At 40.3% G+C, this 17,048-nt stretch overlaps 1 protein-coding gene across 1 annotated transcript in view; it reads right to left on the bottom strand.

The window, feature by feature from the left end:
* Nucleotides 1-17,048, bottom strand: part of LOC143035124 (uncharacterized) — a 140,026-nt gene that overhangs the window by 86,233 nt on the left and 36,745 nt on the right. Inside the window, exon 2 of the mRNA XM_076201718.1 lies at nucleotides 6,449-6,577. Coding sequence (XP_076057833.1) covers nucleotides 6,449-6,577 — 129 coding nt within the window. The remainder of the gene's footprint in view (nucleotides 1-6,448; nucleotides 6,578-17,048) is intronic.

Raw genomic sequence — 17,048 nt, forward strand, 5'->3', positions numbered from 1 at the left:
CGGCGTCTTGATTATATTTATTGTAGTCACCCCTCCATATTGACATTCTTTCTAATTCTTTTGTAATCGCATTTTCTATGGTTATCAAAATTCACGGGTGAAGAGAGAACGATCGATATAAGCGGTGACTATATTTTATGATGCGAGTATTATTACGACACGTCGTACGGCTGGCATTGGCTGCTGTCACCGAGATCTAAGTCCATGACGCCTACGTGTGCGGCACCGTATGGAAGGGGTTAAGGATGATGAACAAATAGTTAGGTCTATAACAGAACTTGAGTTGTGAAAGACATCAAACCTTAGGAACAGTCATTCATCAAAATGACATAGTTATTTTCAATAAATTCTTCAATTATATTGCCCCAGGGGTTACACCTTGATTCACCCCATAGAGGATGCTTGGCGTTAAAGTCACCCATTAAAATAAAAGGCTGAGGAAGCTGGTCGACCAAAGATTGTGGGTCATTTAACTCAAACTGACGGGAGTGGTTATATATGTCTAGAAGTCGATTTTCCAGTTCAGGTTCCAAATACAAAGAACATAAAGTGATCCATTTAGTGGTAAAAATTTGTAATGCACAAGCCTGCAACACTGAATGTAGGTGGCCACTTCTGTGGTTTACAGACTTGTTAACAATGATACTGGTACCTCCATGAGCACAAGCCCCAATCATAGCAGGAGATCTGTAAAATTTATATTTAAATCCAACATTAGGTGATAAATCGCCAAGCATAGTCTCTTGGAGACAAATAGCAGACACATCATGTTGTGGAGAAGAACGATTAGGTCTAATAGTGACTCACGTTGAGGATTGGGTTCAGCATTAACAGAAGAATTTGTATTAGTATTTGTTTTTCTATAAGATTCTAGAGTTGGTTGATCCTCATTGCTTCTGTGCACCTCTACCAAGTGAGGCACGCTAGTCAGCAATCCCTCAACTGGGGAGTCCCCCAAGTCTGGAAGAGAGATTGCCTGAGAGGAGGCTTCATTGGAAGAAGCCTGTGAGGTTTCAACAATAGAAACCTCAGGTGCCCCTCCAGATGGGGCAGGAGACACCCTTCAACAAGGGGTGAGGAAACCTCCGCACAGGAAGATTGAGAATTATTAAAAATTCCAAGTTGAAAAGAAGACTGGCAATTAGATTTGATAGTAACACTTTTACACTGAGGCTTGGGTTCAGTGTTAACAGAACCATTCATATTGGCATTTTTATTTCTATTGGGTTCTACAGCTGGCTAATCCACTTTACTATTTGTTTTAACAACATCACTGTATCTTTTGGAATTAGTTAGTAGTCATTTAGCATGTCCTACACTTATATGTTCTGCATGGGCTTTTAGTAGCGTTTCCTGTTCCTTCTTATAAATTATGCAGTTCTTATCCCAGGCATTATGCTCTTCTTTACAATTTGTACAAACTGTTGGGCAGGAACAATCCCCATGTTCAGGCTGAGCACATATCAAACACACTTTGTCCCTTGCACATCGGCGGGAAGGATAGCCAAAACCATAGCAGTTAAAGCACTGAAGGGGACGGGGCTTAAACTGCTTCACATGAACAATCTCTTTTTTATCTCTATATAATGAGGTAGATCTTCACCACAAAAACTTAGGATAATCATAGAAGAACGAGGGATTTTAACAACCTTCCAAACATTAGTTGGCCACATTTCTAATATTTCTTTTTCCTCAAAGCCATACAGATCTCTATTAAAAATTACCCCTTTGGCATAACTAAAGGTATAGTGGGGTTTAACTTCCTTAATGTCTTATTTCTGTCTAAAGTTAAGCACCATGGCAGCTTGTTCATAAGACTTTACATGAATTAAGAAGGAATTTTTTCCAAATCATGATACCTGTGAGTTAGTCAAATTACCAGAGCCAAGGTGACTCTTCAAGAATATTCTAAACTCGAACAAGTTAGCATGTTCCTTTGCAAGAGTGATAATAAGCCACTTAGCTGGATTGGGAGGCCTCTGCACACTTTCCTTCGTCACTTCAGAATCCATTCCAATTGTAAGTTTCTGGACAACAGAATTATCTGACAATGAATATTAGTATTGTTATCGAAGTCCTTTTTCAAGCCGGAGTCATCAACTGGGGTTTTTACTTTTGCCAAGTCAATATCGTCAACATTAGGATTAGCGATATTGGGAGAGGGAGAGGGGGGTTTCGGAGGAGGATCAGGTAGTGGTGGAGGTTTAGAATGTGCAGTTTGAACAGCCACCATGATGTTGTATATTTATAGGGCCACACCATATATTAAGAAAGATCAATACATAGAAGATACTGCAGTTGCCTGATGCCTCAAGCAATAAAAGAAAAGTCTCTGCAGAGTTGGGAAGTTCCAGAAATGACTACAGTAAACTTCCACTTATCCGAACTCCAAGGGGGATTAGAAATGTCCGATTAACCGAAATGTTCAGTTAATCTGACTTTGTATGTTTCATTCCCGTAGAGTTTTATGCGGTAATGTCAGCTGCAATATTCGTACCTGTAAACTTAACATACACATGGAAATGCTTATAATAGTTCATAAACATATTCTACAGAGTATAAAGAGAAAATGTTTAAGGAGAGCTTGTGATACTGTATCGTCACCGAGAAGACTCACGAATGTATGTACCGCCAAACAGCCGATCAGGTGTAAACATGGAGTGTGCTGCCACCGTGTGAGCACTTGGTGAAGCTTGCGGGTGGCGCGGGGGTAGCGGAAGAGATGGCGGGGTGCTTGAATGTTCGGTTGAGATCCAAATACGTTCGGTTAAAGCGATGGCTACCGTATTGAGAAAATGTTCGGTTAATGCGATTATTCGGTTAAAACACGTTCGGATAAGCGCGAGTTTACTGTATTTACACATGCAGGGCCTCGGAGGTGAGTTAGAGACTTTGTCAACCCGGAAGATTGTCCTCTTTTGTTTTGTCCCATTTAGGATAGGGCCAGTGTAGTCACTCTGCATATGCACTGGATAGGGAGAAAGGAAGTCAGCAGCCTAGTACCTACCTTGCAAACATGCATTCCCCAGTCAGTGAGCTTTTGGCCCTCCCAGGGAGTAGTGACCTTGCAGTATACATCCCCACTTGACTTGGTTCAGACATGCAGCTTGGGTGGCACCAAGATACCAGAACCTTCCTTAACAAGTATTAGAGAAAGATGGTGAAAAAGGAAAGCAGGGTACCAAATATGAAGAATAGGGATAGGGGAATTCACAAAGGAATTCAAAAACCTCATCCTAAAACAACTGTCATAGGGTGAGGGTGGCAAATCCTATGAGCATTCCAGTCCATGGTCGAAGACAAGCTAGGGTCGTCAACAAAAATCTGTTGGCTCAGATTTCATCTGGTAGCTTAGGGCTGACCTCTCCAGTAAAGTTGCACCTGGCTAGCACAACTTAGCCCGTCCTTGCTACACGCAAGCCCCCCCACTACATCAAAGTACTAGGCCTCAGAGGGGGAAGTGCCTGAAGAGGAGTAATTGCCCGAACTGCTGTAAAGCAGCAGTTAACCCCTTCCATACGGTGCCGCACACGTAGGCGTCATGAGGAGCAAGTGGATTCGCGACGCTGCCATATCGGCGTCTTGATTATATTTATTGTAGTCGCCCCTGTGTTTTTACATTCTCCCAAATGCGCCCTGAATCCCATTCTCTGTGGTTTTAAAAATTCGCTGGTGAAAGAGAGAACGATCGATATAAGCGATGACTATATTTTATGATGCGAATATTATTACGTTACGTCATACGGCTGGCATTGGCTGCTGCCCGCGAGATTTAAGTCCCGTACTGAAGTGGTTAAGCTGTGCCATACATCAGTGTCACCATAATCATCCTTATCGTATGGTACAGTAAATTTCATCATCATCATCACCACCATCATCATTCATTATTGGTGAGTACAGTGAGACCTCTCATTAACGGACGTTAATTAGCTGTGTATGCAGTGTTTTCACTGTGTTTTCGGTGTTGTTGTTTAGTGCGTGCAATCACTATGCCACCCAAAAACCACTCCAAAACACCGCAAACACAGCGAAAACACCGCAAACACAGCTAATTAACGTCCGTTAATGAGAGGTCTCACTGTACAATAAAATTAAGATGTTTTTAATTTATCAATACTATGTACATATTATACTAGATTATTACTGTTTATAATTTATCATTACTACATTATTACTGTATTAATGAGTAAGACTGTCTTTAGAACGTGTTAAAGAAGCATATTCTAGTGTATATAATGTCATACATAGACGTTTTAAAACTGCATCAATAATTTGCGGATTTTCGGGATTCGCGGGAGGGGAAGGAACGTAACCCCCGCGAATAGCGGGGGGGTGGGGGGGGGTACTGTATTAATAAATAAAACAAATAAAATAATTGAATTATTCAATTGGAAGCGAGACAATTACAAAGGCAAAAGGGAAGAAAAATCTTGAAGTGTTGATAATGAATAACAAGTTCTATGACAAACATATCAGAAGAGACTTATGGAGAATATACAGGTTTTTCACTAAATGAAAGATGAGATAATAGAAAAAACAAGCCTCTAATCTGGCATTGACTGGAATATGTAGTAGATGTATGGCTTCATGTCCAAAGCAAAAGATAAGCAGGATCATGGGACTCCTGATGTTGTATCTGACCTAAGCAATGGGCAGGAACATTGGGTGTGGGCAGGGTGAAAAGTGGGTGCATGCCTTGGATGGCCATACCCTTGTATGGGAAAAGGGGCCTATTGGTGCATGCATGCACAAGTGTATTTACCTAATTGTAGTACAACCACTCCTTGTTTAACGACCTACTCAGTTAACGACAACGCGGAGTAACGACGGGCTTTATGACAGACCAATATTCATACGTAACTCTCCCAAAGTTACGACGTAGTGTATGATAAGTTGGCTGAGGCAAATTTGTATGATGTTATAAATGAACTTGTATGGTGGATATTAGCTGTGAGGTAAAGTGTTCTGAAGCTTAGGTCTACATTACCATCCCGCAAGCTGCAAAAACTACCTGGGGTACAGTATATACCGGTATTGGTAAATTTTTAGTTTCGACCATGGGCGCAATATAGCAATAGAAAATTAATTATTAATTTTGTAAATTATTATGTATCAACGTAATATGCAATTTTGTGAGCGGAACTAAAAAACAAAAAAGGTGCTAAAACAGATTTCATAAGTAACAAAGTCATGTCGGACGAATGGTACACCATGTTTGTTATGATAGATGCCGACGTCGAAGAAATGAAAGGATGATAAATTCGTCTAACCTAAACTAAACTAACCTAACCTGTGTTTAATAAATCATTACCTGCAAATTAAATGTCATCCGGATCGTCCTCGTTGTCATCGTCATGAGAGACGTTGGCGGGCTTTTCAACCACTCTCTCAGCTTGCGGGGTATACAAAGTTCTTGCAGCTTGAAGGAATGCATGTATCTCTGCTCCATAACATTCCTTCAAGAAAATATACCTGGCGAGGTACTGTCGGAAGTACCGAGGCCATCAATTGACAGACGACAAGATGGCGTCCCGATCCTATGCTACCGACTTCGTTCATTAGCATATTTGCTTGTAGCAAGGTATTTTTTATTTTCATTTCCGCCCACAAAATTGCATATTATGTTGATGCATTTTAATTTACAAAATTGATAATTAATTTTCTATTGCTATATTGCGCCCATGGTCGAAACTAAAAAAATACCCCAGTATTTAATATGGAATGTCAGCATACGCGGATTTGGTCATACACGGTAATTTCAGGAACCTAACCACCGCGTTATTTGAGGGCTTTCTGTACTATCAAATCAGTAAATAAAGCTTTAATGTACTGTATAAAAGAGGGAAAATACACAAAAATAAAGATACATGTATTGCTGGACATTGTACATGTATGTATATGTATACACTTTCACTTAACGACCAATTCGGTTAACGATGGCGACGCTGGTCCCAATTGTCGTCGTTAAACGAGGAGTGGTTGTATACAGGAAAGGAGCAACACTCATTGGGTCCCGCTTCCTATTCTCTAATTTTCTTACATACCTAGACTCCAATTCATGTATAGTTCCAATTTAATCTATATCCTTGATCTCCAATTATCATATTTAGATTTGATAAGTATGTTTGTAAATTTCAGTAGAAGTCAGTGGAAGTCAGGAGGGAAAACTTGAAACCTACAGCAGGGTGCCATTTCCATGAATGCATATCATAACAGACTACACTGCAGTTTTCTTTTAGGGATGGAAATAGAAAACACCTTTAAAAATACATGGTGATCTTCATTCCTTTGGTTTAACACCAAAACAGGAAAACAAACTAATAACCTAAAACGATGATTACATGTAAAAATTATAATAATAACATGAAATAAATAAATAAGTCACAAGGGCATGAAAACTGCAAGAAAATAGTAGAGGCTGGTTCTCTTTGTCACGACACTTTTTTACCTCCACGTGAAGATGGGTTGATATTCCTCGCTCTAGCTGTTCTTATGCGAGAACGGCGGGAGGAGATTTCGAAGTCAACTTCTACATCATCCTGGCTTACTGAACTTGATGCCATTGTCTTTATATTACCTGAAAGAAAAATACAATTCTATCAGACTACTGACATGTCTATTCAACCTTAACCTCTTCAATATGATGATGCCTACATAGGCGTCATGAGGTAGCAGTGGATGTACAAGGATGCAAGGATCAGCATCTTGTTTACATTTATTTTGTAGTTGTAGCTGAGTGATCCCCACATTCTGTAAACTTGTTTGACCATCTTTTCCATGTTTATTATTTCTCAGAGTGAAAGAACATGTAATACAGCAGTAACTTTATATCTTATAACATAAGTAGTGTGATGCATCATGCATTAGGCATCTGATGCTGCACGCAAGAATTCAACTCATACTGAAGAGGTTAATTATCAACTATGCCAAAGGAGCCACCCACATGTAAAAATCTTAAAACTGAAGCAAAAAGTGTCCACACTGATAACAACAATTGCTGTCAAAAGATTCACTTAATGAAAATCCATAGCCTGTTGTCTGTGTTGCATTAGTGTGGGACTGCTTCTATGTCACTTGCTGAAAGTGGTACGAGAGGAGAGGAAGGGCAGTAGAGAGGAGAGGAGGGAAGAGGGGGAGAAGGGAGAAAAGAGGAAAGGAAACAGGAGGAAAGAAAAGGAGAGAGAAGGAGAATTCAATTGAATAATTGGGATTTATCTAGCGTCGCAATATCAATGGTCATTGACGCCGTAGTATTTATGATTAAGAAAAGGAAGTGGTAAAAAGCTTAAGAAATAAATAAAATAAAAAAAGATTGAAATCTAAAGATCATTGAGAAGATCAATAACACTAAGAAAATCAAAAATAGAATTTATATTGCAGTTACATCCCAGAACATTTCGAAGGGACAGATCTCCTTCATCTCTGTGTTTTGACAAATATTGTTGTCTTTCTTCATCATAACTGGGGCATTCCACCATAATGTGTCTAATGGTCATAGGAACAAGGCAATCATTACGAAATGGAGGAGGACTGCCCTCCATAAGAAAGCCATGGGATAATCTAGAGTGACCAATCCTCAAGGGTTACTTCCTGTTTTCTGTTCAGCAATGTATAAGACCAAGGATGAATAGTATCAGTAATCTCTCTCATCTTGTTACCAGCCTCAAGATCCCATTGGAACTGCCAAAGAGATGAGATCTTGACTTTGATTAGAGGGATATAATCTTCATAAGGTATAGGGCGTAAGCGAGGTAAGGGTGAGAGAGCGGCTTCCTTGGCCAATTTATCGGCCTGTTCATTTCCTGGTACTCCGACATGTGCTGGAACCCAGCAGAAGTTTATTTCATTACCTTGACTCTCGATTAAAAAAAGCCATTCTAAGATCTTTAAAACTATTGGGTGCCTTGAGTCGAATTGTTCTAGAGACTGCAAGACACTCTTTGAGTCACTAAAAATTGTAAAACATTTGGCTCTCTTTTTCATGGAGGATACAATCTCCACGGCGGACAGTATTCCCGTCAGTTCGGCAGTGAAATTAGATGCTGTATCAGGCAAGGTACCCTTACGATTAAAATCATTTGAGAATATTCCAAAACCAATGCCAGTGCAGTTTTGGAGCCATCAGTAAAAATAAACACAGAGGGTTGGTGACTAAAAGAATGTTCTAAAAAAGCATTGCGTAGTTCATAATCCTTGAAATCACACTTACAATCGTTAAAATATTTACAGAAAGATACTGTGGGCAATCTCCATGGGGGAACAACCGATTATTTAAAAGGGAGGATGGGAATCTTGGGAAGATTCATATCCTCTAAAATCTTTTTCATCCGGTATCCAAAAGGCTTTGGAAGTCTGGGGTGATTGTTGAAACAAGTGCTGTTAAAATCTGCTTGAGCTGTTCTAAAAGCGAGAGAGTTGGGAAGCCTCTGCAATCTATGCCAGTATCTAATAGATGAGGTCTGGCGAATAAGATCTAACGACATTTCCCCTGCATCAACTAATAAACTTGGTATTGGGGAAGACTTAAAAGCACCTGTGGCCAAACGAACTCCACTGTGGTGTATCATATCTAAACTTTTTAGTCTGGATGAAGTGGTCGATGAGTAAAACTCGCATCCATACGATAGTTTCGATAAAATAAGGGAGTGATGTAACTGTAAAATTGTTCTGCGGTCAGCGCCCCATGAGGTATGTGCTAAAACTTTTAAAATTTGCATTGTCTCTAGACATCGTGTCTTCAGGGTTTTCAGGTAGGGTACCCAAGAAAGGTGCTTATCAAAAATAAGTCCTAAAAACCTGGTTTCGTCAACACAAGGAATCTGGTCATCCTTTAACCAAATAGTAGGGTCAGGATGCAGACTTCTTAGTCGGCAGAAATGTACGACGACAGTTTTGCTGGGTGAAAATTTAAAACCATTATTATCGGCCCATGAAACTATTTTATTGATGCAGAGTTGTAGTTTTCTTTCAGCTATTGCCATGTTACTAGCTCTAAAAGAAATGGAGAGGTCATCTACAAAAAGGGTGGCAAGTATATCAGGAGGAATCACAGATGTCACCCCATTTATAGCTAAACTAAAGAGAGTGACACTGAGAACACACCCCTGAGGTACACCTTCTTCCTGTTGTCTTATTTCAGATATGATGTTCCCAACTCTTACTCTAAAAACACAATTTGCTAAAAAGTTCTTGATGAAAAAGGCCATTTCTCCTCGAATGCCAATAGCATGTAAAGCCTTAAGAATACCATGCTTCCATGAGTTGGAAAATGAGTTGTAATTAGAGAAAAATTCTCCAACTGGGAAGAAGTAAAAAGCGGGGTCCCGCAAGGATCAGTACTGGTACCGATCATGTTCGCTGTATACGTTAATGACATGAATGAAGGCGTGGAGTGCTATATAAATTTTTTTGCAGATGATGCAAAATTACTTAAGAAGGTAAAAACGGAAGAGGACTGCAACTCATTGCAACAAGATCTGGACACAATATGGAATTGGACTCAAAAATGGGAAGTAAAATTCAATATTAAGAAATGCAGCATAATGGAATTTGGAAAGAGTAAAAATAGAATATCAAAAGATTACAGAATTGGGGAAGAAAAAATAAATAAAACTTAACTATGAAAAAGATCTTGGAGTGATGATTGGAAAGGACATGAAACCAGATAAGCATATAAACAAGATGTTCGGAGAAACCTACAACTTATTGAGAGCAATCAAAGTGGCATTTACCTATATGGACGAAGAAATGATAAGGAAAATACTTACTACACTAATAAGACCAAAACTCGAGTACGCAGCATCACTTTGGACACCCAGTACCAAAAAGAATATTAAGAAACTAGAAAGATTACAAAGAGCGACAACAAAACTAGCACCGACACTCGCCGAACTAACATATGAGCAAAGACTATCCAAATTGAACCTACCAACTCTGGAACAAAGAAGAGAAAGAGGAGATTTGCTAACTATCTACAGAATAATGAAAGGAATGGAAGTTTTAGACAGGAACGACCTATTAATGTGGGACAACGGTAAAACAAGACACGGAAAAAAATTGAAAAAGGATAGTTATAGAAAAAACTTGAAAAGGAACAGTTTCCCACACAGAGCGATAAATACATGGAACAAATTAGACAACAAAACAGTATGTGCTAACACTATACAAGATTTTAAGATAAAACTTGATGCGGAGAGATACAAAGACGGGTCACCACGAGCATAGCTCCCCTCCCATATATTACAACTAGGTAAATATGTTTTCTCTAAGTCAAAGAAAACACTGATATGATGTTGCTTAGAGATGAAGGCTTTACAAATCGAAGATTCTAGTCGAAGTAAGGCATCAGCAGTGGAGTGCATGCGACGGAAACCACATTGAATATTAGATATGATGTGGTTTTGTTCAAGATACCAGACTAGTCGTGCATTGACCATTTTTTTTTTTAAATTTGCACATGCAGCATGTGAGGGCAATAGGACGGTAATTTGATGGAATTGAACCACCTTTATTAGGCTTAAGAAAAGGTAAAATTATACCCATTTCCCAAACACTGGGAAACGAATGTTCAAACCACATCCTATTAAGAAGTGCAAGAATAAAACCTTTAGTTACTGGAGATATATGTTTCAACATGGCATATGTAATGTCATCAGGACCTGGAGAAGTATCACTGCAGGAGTTCAAAGCTGAATCATATTCCTTTTCAGTGAAAGGGAGGTTATAGGATTCTTCATGAGGGGCAGTGAAGTCAAGATTACGTTGTTGTTCTCTCATTCGGTATTGATATCCAGGAGAGCTGTTGTCTGGTTTAGATATATTAGCAAAATGATTTGCTAAGGCATTACTGACATCTTTAGGATCAAAGACCAAAGAGCCATCTAATTTTAAAACAGGTGGAGGGCTAATGGTGTATTTCCCCGATATTTTTCTCAAGTTTTTCCAAACGATCGATGCCGGTGTTCTATAGTTGAATGATGATACAAATTTAGCCCAAGACTGATGCTTTGCTTCTTTGATGGTACGTCAAAGTAATGCCCTGCTTTTACAATAAGCAACTAAATTCTCATCATTTCTATGGCGATGTAATCTAGTCAAAGCTCTTCGTGTTGCTCTATGTAGATTTCGTATGGTGTCAGACCACCATGGTGCAGGGCGTCTCCTAAACTTTCCAGATGACTTTGGTTGATTGATTTATGGAATTTTTGGCTCGAAGGCCAAGCGCCAGAGCCGGTAGGTCATTCAGCGCATATTTATCTTATGGATAAAATTCAAGTAAAACAGTTAAAACAATAAACATTCGCGAACACACATCAACAACATACACTCACAAGCATTCATATACACAATTTTAAATTTCATAAAATAAACCGGTCTTTTAAAAACTTTAAAACATTCTTCAAACGAGCTTCCTCCCCTAAAATTTCTTTATAAGATAAATCCGTTAAAAAATTTGCCCTGCGCTTGTTAGAGAATGCAGGGCACTGAACTAAAATGTGTTTAATTGTCAAAATTACTTGGCAAGTGGGACATTGGGGGGCCAGCCTTTCTGCTCCACTTGCCATCAAAAATCTATGAGTGATATAGGAATGGCCAATTCTTAATCTTGTCAAGACAATACTTGACCTTCTGTCCAAAGGAGGACACTTCCAAGGGTTCACTAAGGGGTGAATCTCTTTTAGTTTATAACTACCGTCCAGCCTTGTCCATTCTTCTTGCCACTTCCCCATTGTGTAACAATGAATCACTTCTTTGAAGTCCGTATGTGGGACTTTTCGGTCTGTTACATGGCTGAGCCTAGTGGCAGCTTTGGCTGCAGCATCGGCCTGTTCATTTCCAGAGATACCCACATGGGACAGCACCCAGCAAAAGTTTACTTTTATCTTCTTTCTGTTGTTGATTAGAATTAACCAGTCCTGTATTTCTTGGATTAAAAAGTGAAGAGGCAGAAATGTATTTACAGAGGTTAAAATGCTCATGGAGTCTGTAAAAATAACAATGTTCTTGTTGCATGGAACAGAATTAAAAACAAAATTTGAGGGCGTTGCTGACTGCCTGCAGTTCAGCAGTAAAAACAGAGCTAAAATCAGGCAACTTTCTCTTTAAAACTGTGCTATCAGATACAACAGCACAACCAACACCATCTTGGGATTTTGATCCATCTGTATAAATAAAAATTGAATCAGCATGTACTGATAAATGTTCTAAAAATTCACTTTTTACCTCTACAGCAGTTCTATTTTTCTTCTTTTTAAGAGGACATATTTCAGTAGGGCATCGGTTCCAAGGAGGGAATTTGGGAGGCGTGATCTCAGCAATTGTATTAGGAACAAGTCCTATCTTCTCTGTCCCAACTTCACATCTCACTTCTAAAGGTTTTGGTAGAGTACTTTTCCTTGGAGCTCTGTCTACCAGCTGATTTACAAATTTGAAGTTTGGATTCTGTTTGGATGTCAAGACACGAGATATATATCTAAGGCTTAATTCCTCCCTGCGAATATACAGGGGAGGAATTCCTGCGTCCACATACAAGCTATCCACTAGAGATGTTCTATAGGCTCCCGAACAGATCTGTAAAGCCATATTGTGGACTATAACAAGCTTCTTCAGTGAACTTTTACATGCCGATCCATAAATTTGACATCCGTAATCCATTTTGCTAAGGCACAATGTTTGGTAAAGCCTTATTAAAGTTACACGATCTGCTCCCCAGTTGAAACGAGACACTACCTTTAGTATATTAAGTCGCTGTTTAACAGTGTATACCTCGTTTATGTGATTTGTGAATGTCAACCTTTTATCCAATACCAGACCCAAGTATTATACTTGATCTTCATACGGTAATATGACACCCTCTAAGAATAGTGTTGGTATTTCTTCCTTGCGTCTTAGTCTGGAAAACCTTATGGTTTTTGTTTTTTCAGCAGAATCTGAAGCCCCTGCTATTAGCCCATGCTGTTGCTAAGTTAATAACCTCTTGAATCTTTTGGCCTGTTTCTAATGTTGTCGATTTGCTGCACACAATAGCGAAGTCATCAGCATAAGCCAAACCATGAACTCCTGTGGGAACTTGTGTATACACCACTTACATCATCACCATCCCCACGCATTGTGAGCGGTGTCACAATCATCACCCAGACTCTCTGTCGCCTACATATCCGCTCTAAACAGCTGACACAGCATTTAACCAAGCGCCCATAAGGCACGCACATGGACATACGAACACACACATAATGGATGCCATCAGCCACAACCCGCATTAACACACGGGAACACAATATACCTAAAACCTTTCCCCCTGGACATATTACATAGGGTAAATATAATGGATAACAGTTTGTAACCCCAAAATAATACTGTAACTATAGAGTTATAATATTATAAATGAAAATTCCAAATGATAAAGTGACTAGAGCACCTCAAGTTTTAGCTGACTAGACATTTCCGGTCAACAAAAAGGCCATGCATGTCTCGAGAGAGGAGGTTCGGTGTGAGGTGCTCCAGAGATTAACTCAAAAGAACATTGTGTGAGGTGGTCTAGAGACAAAAGTGTATAACCAAGTCAAACGTGTGCCAGTGATGTGTTGTAAATAGTGACTATAGTGTCTACGATGAAATCATGATAAACTCTAATTATTAATAAGAAGAAAAGGAATCGTTGAGAGTTTATCTTGCCCGCACTAAGTCCTGCCTATGTAACTCCCAACCAAAGGAGGTTACATAAATGGCGGCAGCGGTGCTCCCACGCTCTGAATAGAAACTACGTCCTCAGCCATACAATCAAGGTTACGCAACCACTCAAACTGGCGAGCGTTAGTTTCATTTCAAAACTCCGAAGAGACAAGCTATCATATACCACATAATACTAATTACACTCGCGCCTACCATAGAAGGCCGAATAAAATCTTCAGCCATCCAAGACTCAAGCCATGCCTACCAGCCCCACGCAGACCACCCGTGCCCGCAGCTCAAGAGACCAACATCACTGTCTACACGCCTGACTCATCACTTCGTCAAGCAAGCGGCACGTCTACACACTCGCCCTCCACCAACCACCCCCTCCGAGACGGCAGTCTGAATTCTAAGATCGCAGCTTTGCAGTTCCAATCTTAGAATCGGTGGTAAAATCGAAGGCTTTCGATTTCAAACCACCTGGTGGCAGTGAGCTACCAGTCATATACTCTGTAGACAGATGTCTACAGTGATACCTCTGTCGGAGTAGAACCTGTCAACCCTACACAGCACCCCTTCAAGATTCCAATCCAACTTCAAACAAGACTCCCAATCAAGACATTATACTTCAAGCATCCACAAGATTCCATTCAGCTTCCACAAGATCCAGTCTCCAACAGAAGATACTCCACCTCACCCCTACCGTCTTCACCCGAGAACCACACAGACTTACGACCTCAGCATTCCGGTCACCAACCCCTCCGTCCCTTCAAGCAGCGCACCAATTCCTACATTGACACACCACGACTCCAGTCAAGACGCGGTGGACCCAGGCCGACGAGAGACAACCGAGAGACAACCTCCCCTGCCATCCCCAACCAACGTCAACCTTCGCCGTAAGTATAAAACCATAGACGCCCACTAATTTCCCGTTCTTTCATAGGAACCAGATGAGAACCCGACTCCACCCCCTCCGTTATCACCCAGACCGGGAGTTTCACATCAGTTAAGCACAGACCCGCCTAACGACCTGCTCGTCACACCCAGTCAGCATTCCCGCATACCCACACCAACCACCCAACCTACCCTCCACCGACCGCCACCTTCGGCCACCTACAATTGCTTACCCCTGCAAAACCGCCCCTGCCAGACATCGGCGTACCAGCCGATAGGGCTCGCCGTATTTAGGTACCCCATATCCATTGATATGTCCACTGTAAATTTGTGGACAGCCTGTCCACGTGCCAAAGGCACGTAAAATTCACACTAGCCTACGTAACATTAATAATTTAGTACTTATCTTGAATACTTCTAAAACTCACAACAGCCTAACCTCATTTTTTTTTTTTAAATAACAATGCATCCACTAGTGGATTAATAACTTAAACGAAACAAATATCATTATACCTAATTTTTTTTAACGTCACTGAGATACCACCCACTTATCTTTGCAAGTATTACATTAAGAAATTGGTCACTACGTAACAAGTGCCATTACATTTATCAGTGAATATTTTTTTTCTTTAACAATTGATACTTAACTATTAAGTCTATATATATACTTATTTGTTACCAATCCATAACTGTTATACTATTTCTTTTTAGGATAATTTTATACATAAATCATAATTACCTTGTATTTTCCCAATTTATTATTTACATTTAATACCTTTTCAACTTTTACAATAATTTATATATTTATATTGTTATATGTACCTTTTTTGTTATAATCTTATCACATTATTATTGCATATCCATATTATATACCCCCATTGTATACCCATTGATGCCTTATACCCCCCCCCCTCTTCTCTAACTAAAACACATTATATCTTAGGTAATGCATGCATCTCTAGTTAGACACTAACATGGCTACAGGAACGAGATCCAAGGTCAGGAATTTACTTGATGTATTCATTTCCCCCTCTAAAGAAGACAAATCCCCCAATGACACTGACCATGCCACACCTAAGGCAGATTCTAGAATAATTCCTGAGGATAAGGTTGACAACCCACCCTTACAACATGACCATTCACAGGAAGACCCTTTTAACCCAACCCAACTATACCAACTCCCCAACCCCCTCCCCCACTCCACACCAAAAGTTCAAGTTACCCCTCAACTAGATCCCCAACAACAACCCCCAAACCCCTCAACCCATGCATATGAGAACCTTCCCTTCTCCCAACCTAACGCCAAGTCAAACAGCTTTCATCCCACATCCCTACACAATACTTACCCACCCCCCAATTCTATCACAGCATCCTCACCCACAACCCCCATCACAACACCCCCTCCCAACCCAACTACCAACTACCCCACATACTGCCCAACACCAACCCACAATAATCAATAACTACCAAACCATCTCCCCTCTAACCGAAATCCCCACCTTCTCTCAAACTAGCGGACTCTCCATCACTGACTTCCTGACGGCATGTGACCTTTTCTTTTCAAAAAATCCAAACTACTCTGACTTAGAAAAGATAAATCTATGCCGCCAGAAAATAGAAGCATCTGACGAGCACAGGTCTACCGCGCGGATGCTAGACAGTCTGATAACCGCAGGAATCGCATATAGCGATTATAAGGAGCATCTGTTAAATGTCTTTCAGAACAAACAAGCAAACAACATTAACTTTCTCCTCACATTTCTAAATAACACTAGAATTCAAAAACAGACTAACATCAAAGACAATGTTGCCAATGCAATAAAAGAAATTAGGGAAAACCTGGACAATAACAGCCCTTGGACCTTCACAGACACCTCAGGAAAAAAGGCAATGACATTAGAAAACCTATACACATTCCTAGAGATAGGCCTTTATCTTTCCCAACTTCCACCAAAGTGTCATAGAGAAGCAACTAGAAGGGATCTAAATACTAGAAACCCATTAGCTTACACATACATATTAGACATAACCAACGCTTGCAACATCTCCCTCTCTGACCAGCACCATTATGCTAAACTGAATAGCCTTCAGTCACAGCAGGCCCCTAGCTCCAATACAGCCCAACCTTCAACCTGGTGTTCCTACCATCTTTCAACAAGTCACAACACCAGAGACTGCATACAGAAACAACAAGTGCTAACACAACATCGCACTACCCCTTGCTCAGTTCATGGGACAACGACACACACAGATGCTCAATGTAGAGCACAGAAATACCAACACCTGCAGGCACAACACCGCACTACCCCTTGCTCAGTTCATGGTACTACCTCCCACAGATTCCCAATGTAGAGCTCAACAACAAATCAAACAACTCACGCCCCCCCCAGACCACCCAACATGTCAAAACCAACACGGCCAGGCAAATACTGCAACCTACACAAAACCACAACTCACTCCAACGAGGAATGTTCTCAACAAAA

Source organism: Oratosquilla oratoria, chromosome 18 (assembly GCF_046742065.1).
Source record: "Oratosquilla oratoria isolate Oo_2021 chromosome 18, ASM4674206v1, whole genome shotgun sequence".
Lineage (NCBI taxonomy): Eukaryota > Metazoa > Arthropoda > Malacostraca > Stomatopoda > Squillidae > Oratosquilla > Oratosquilla oratoria.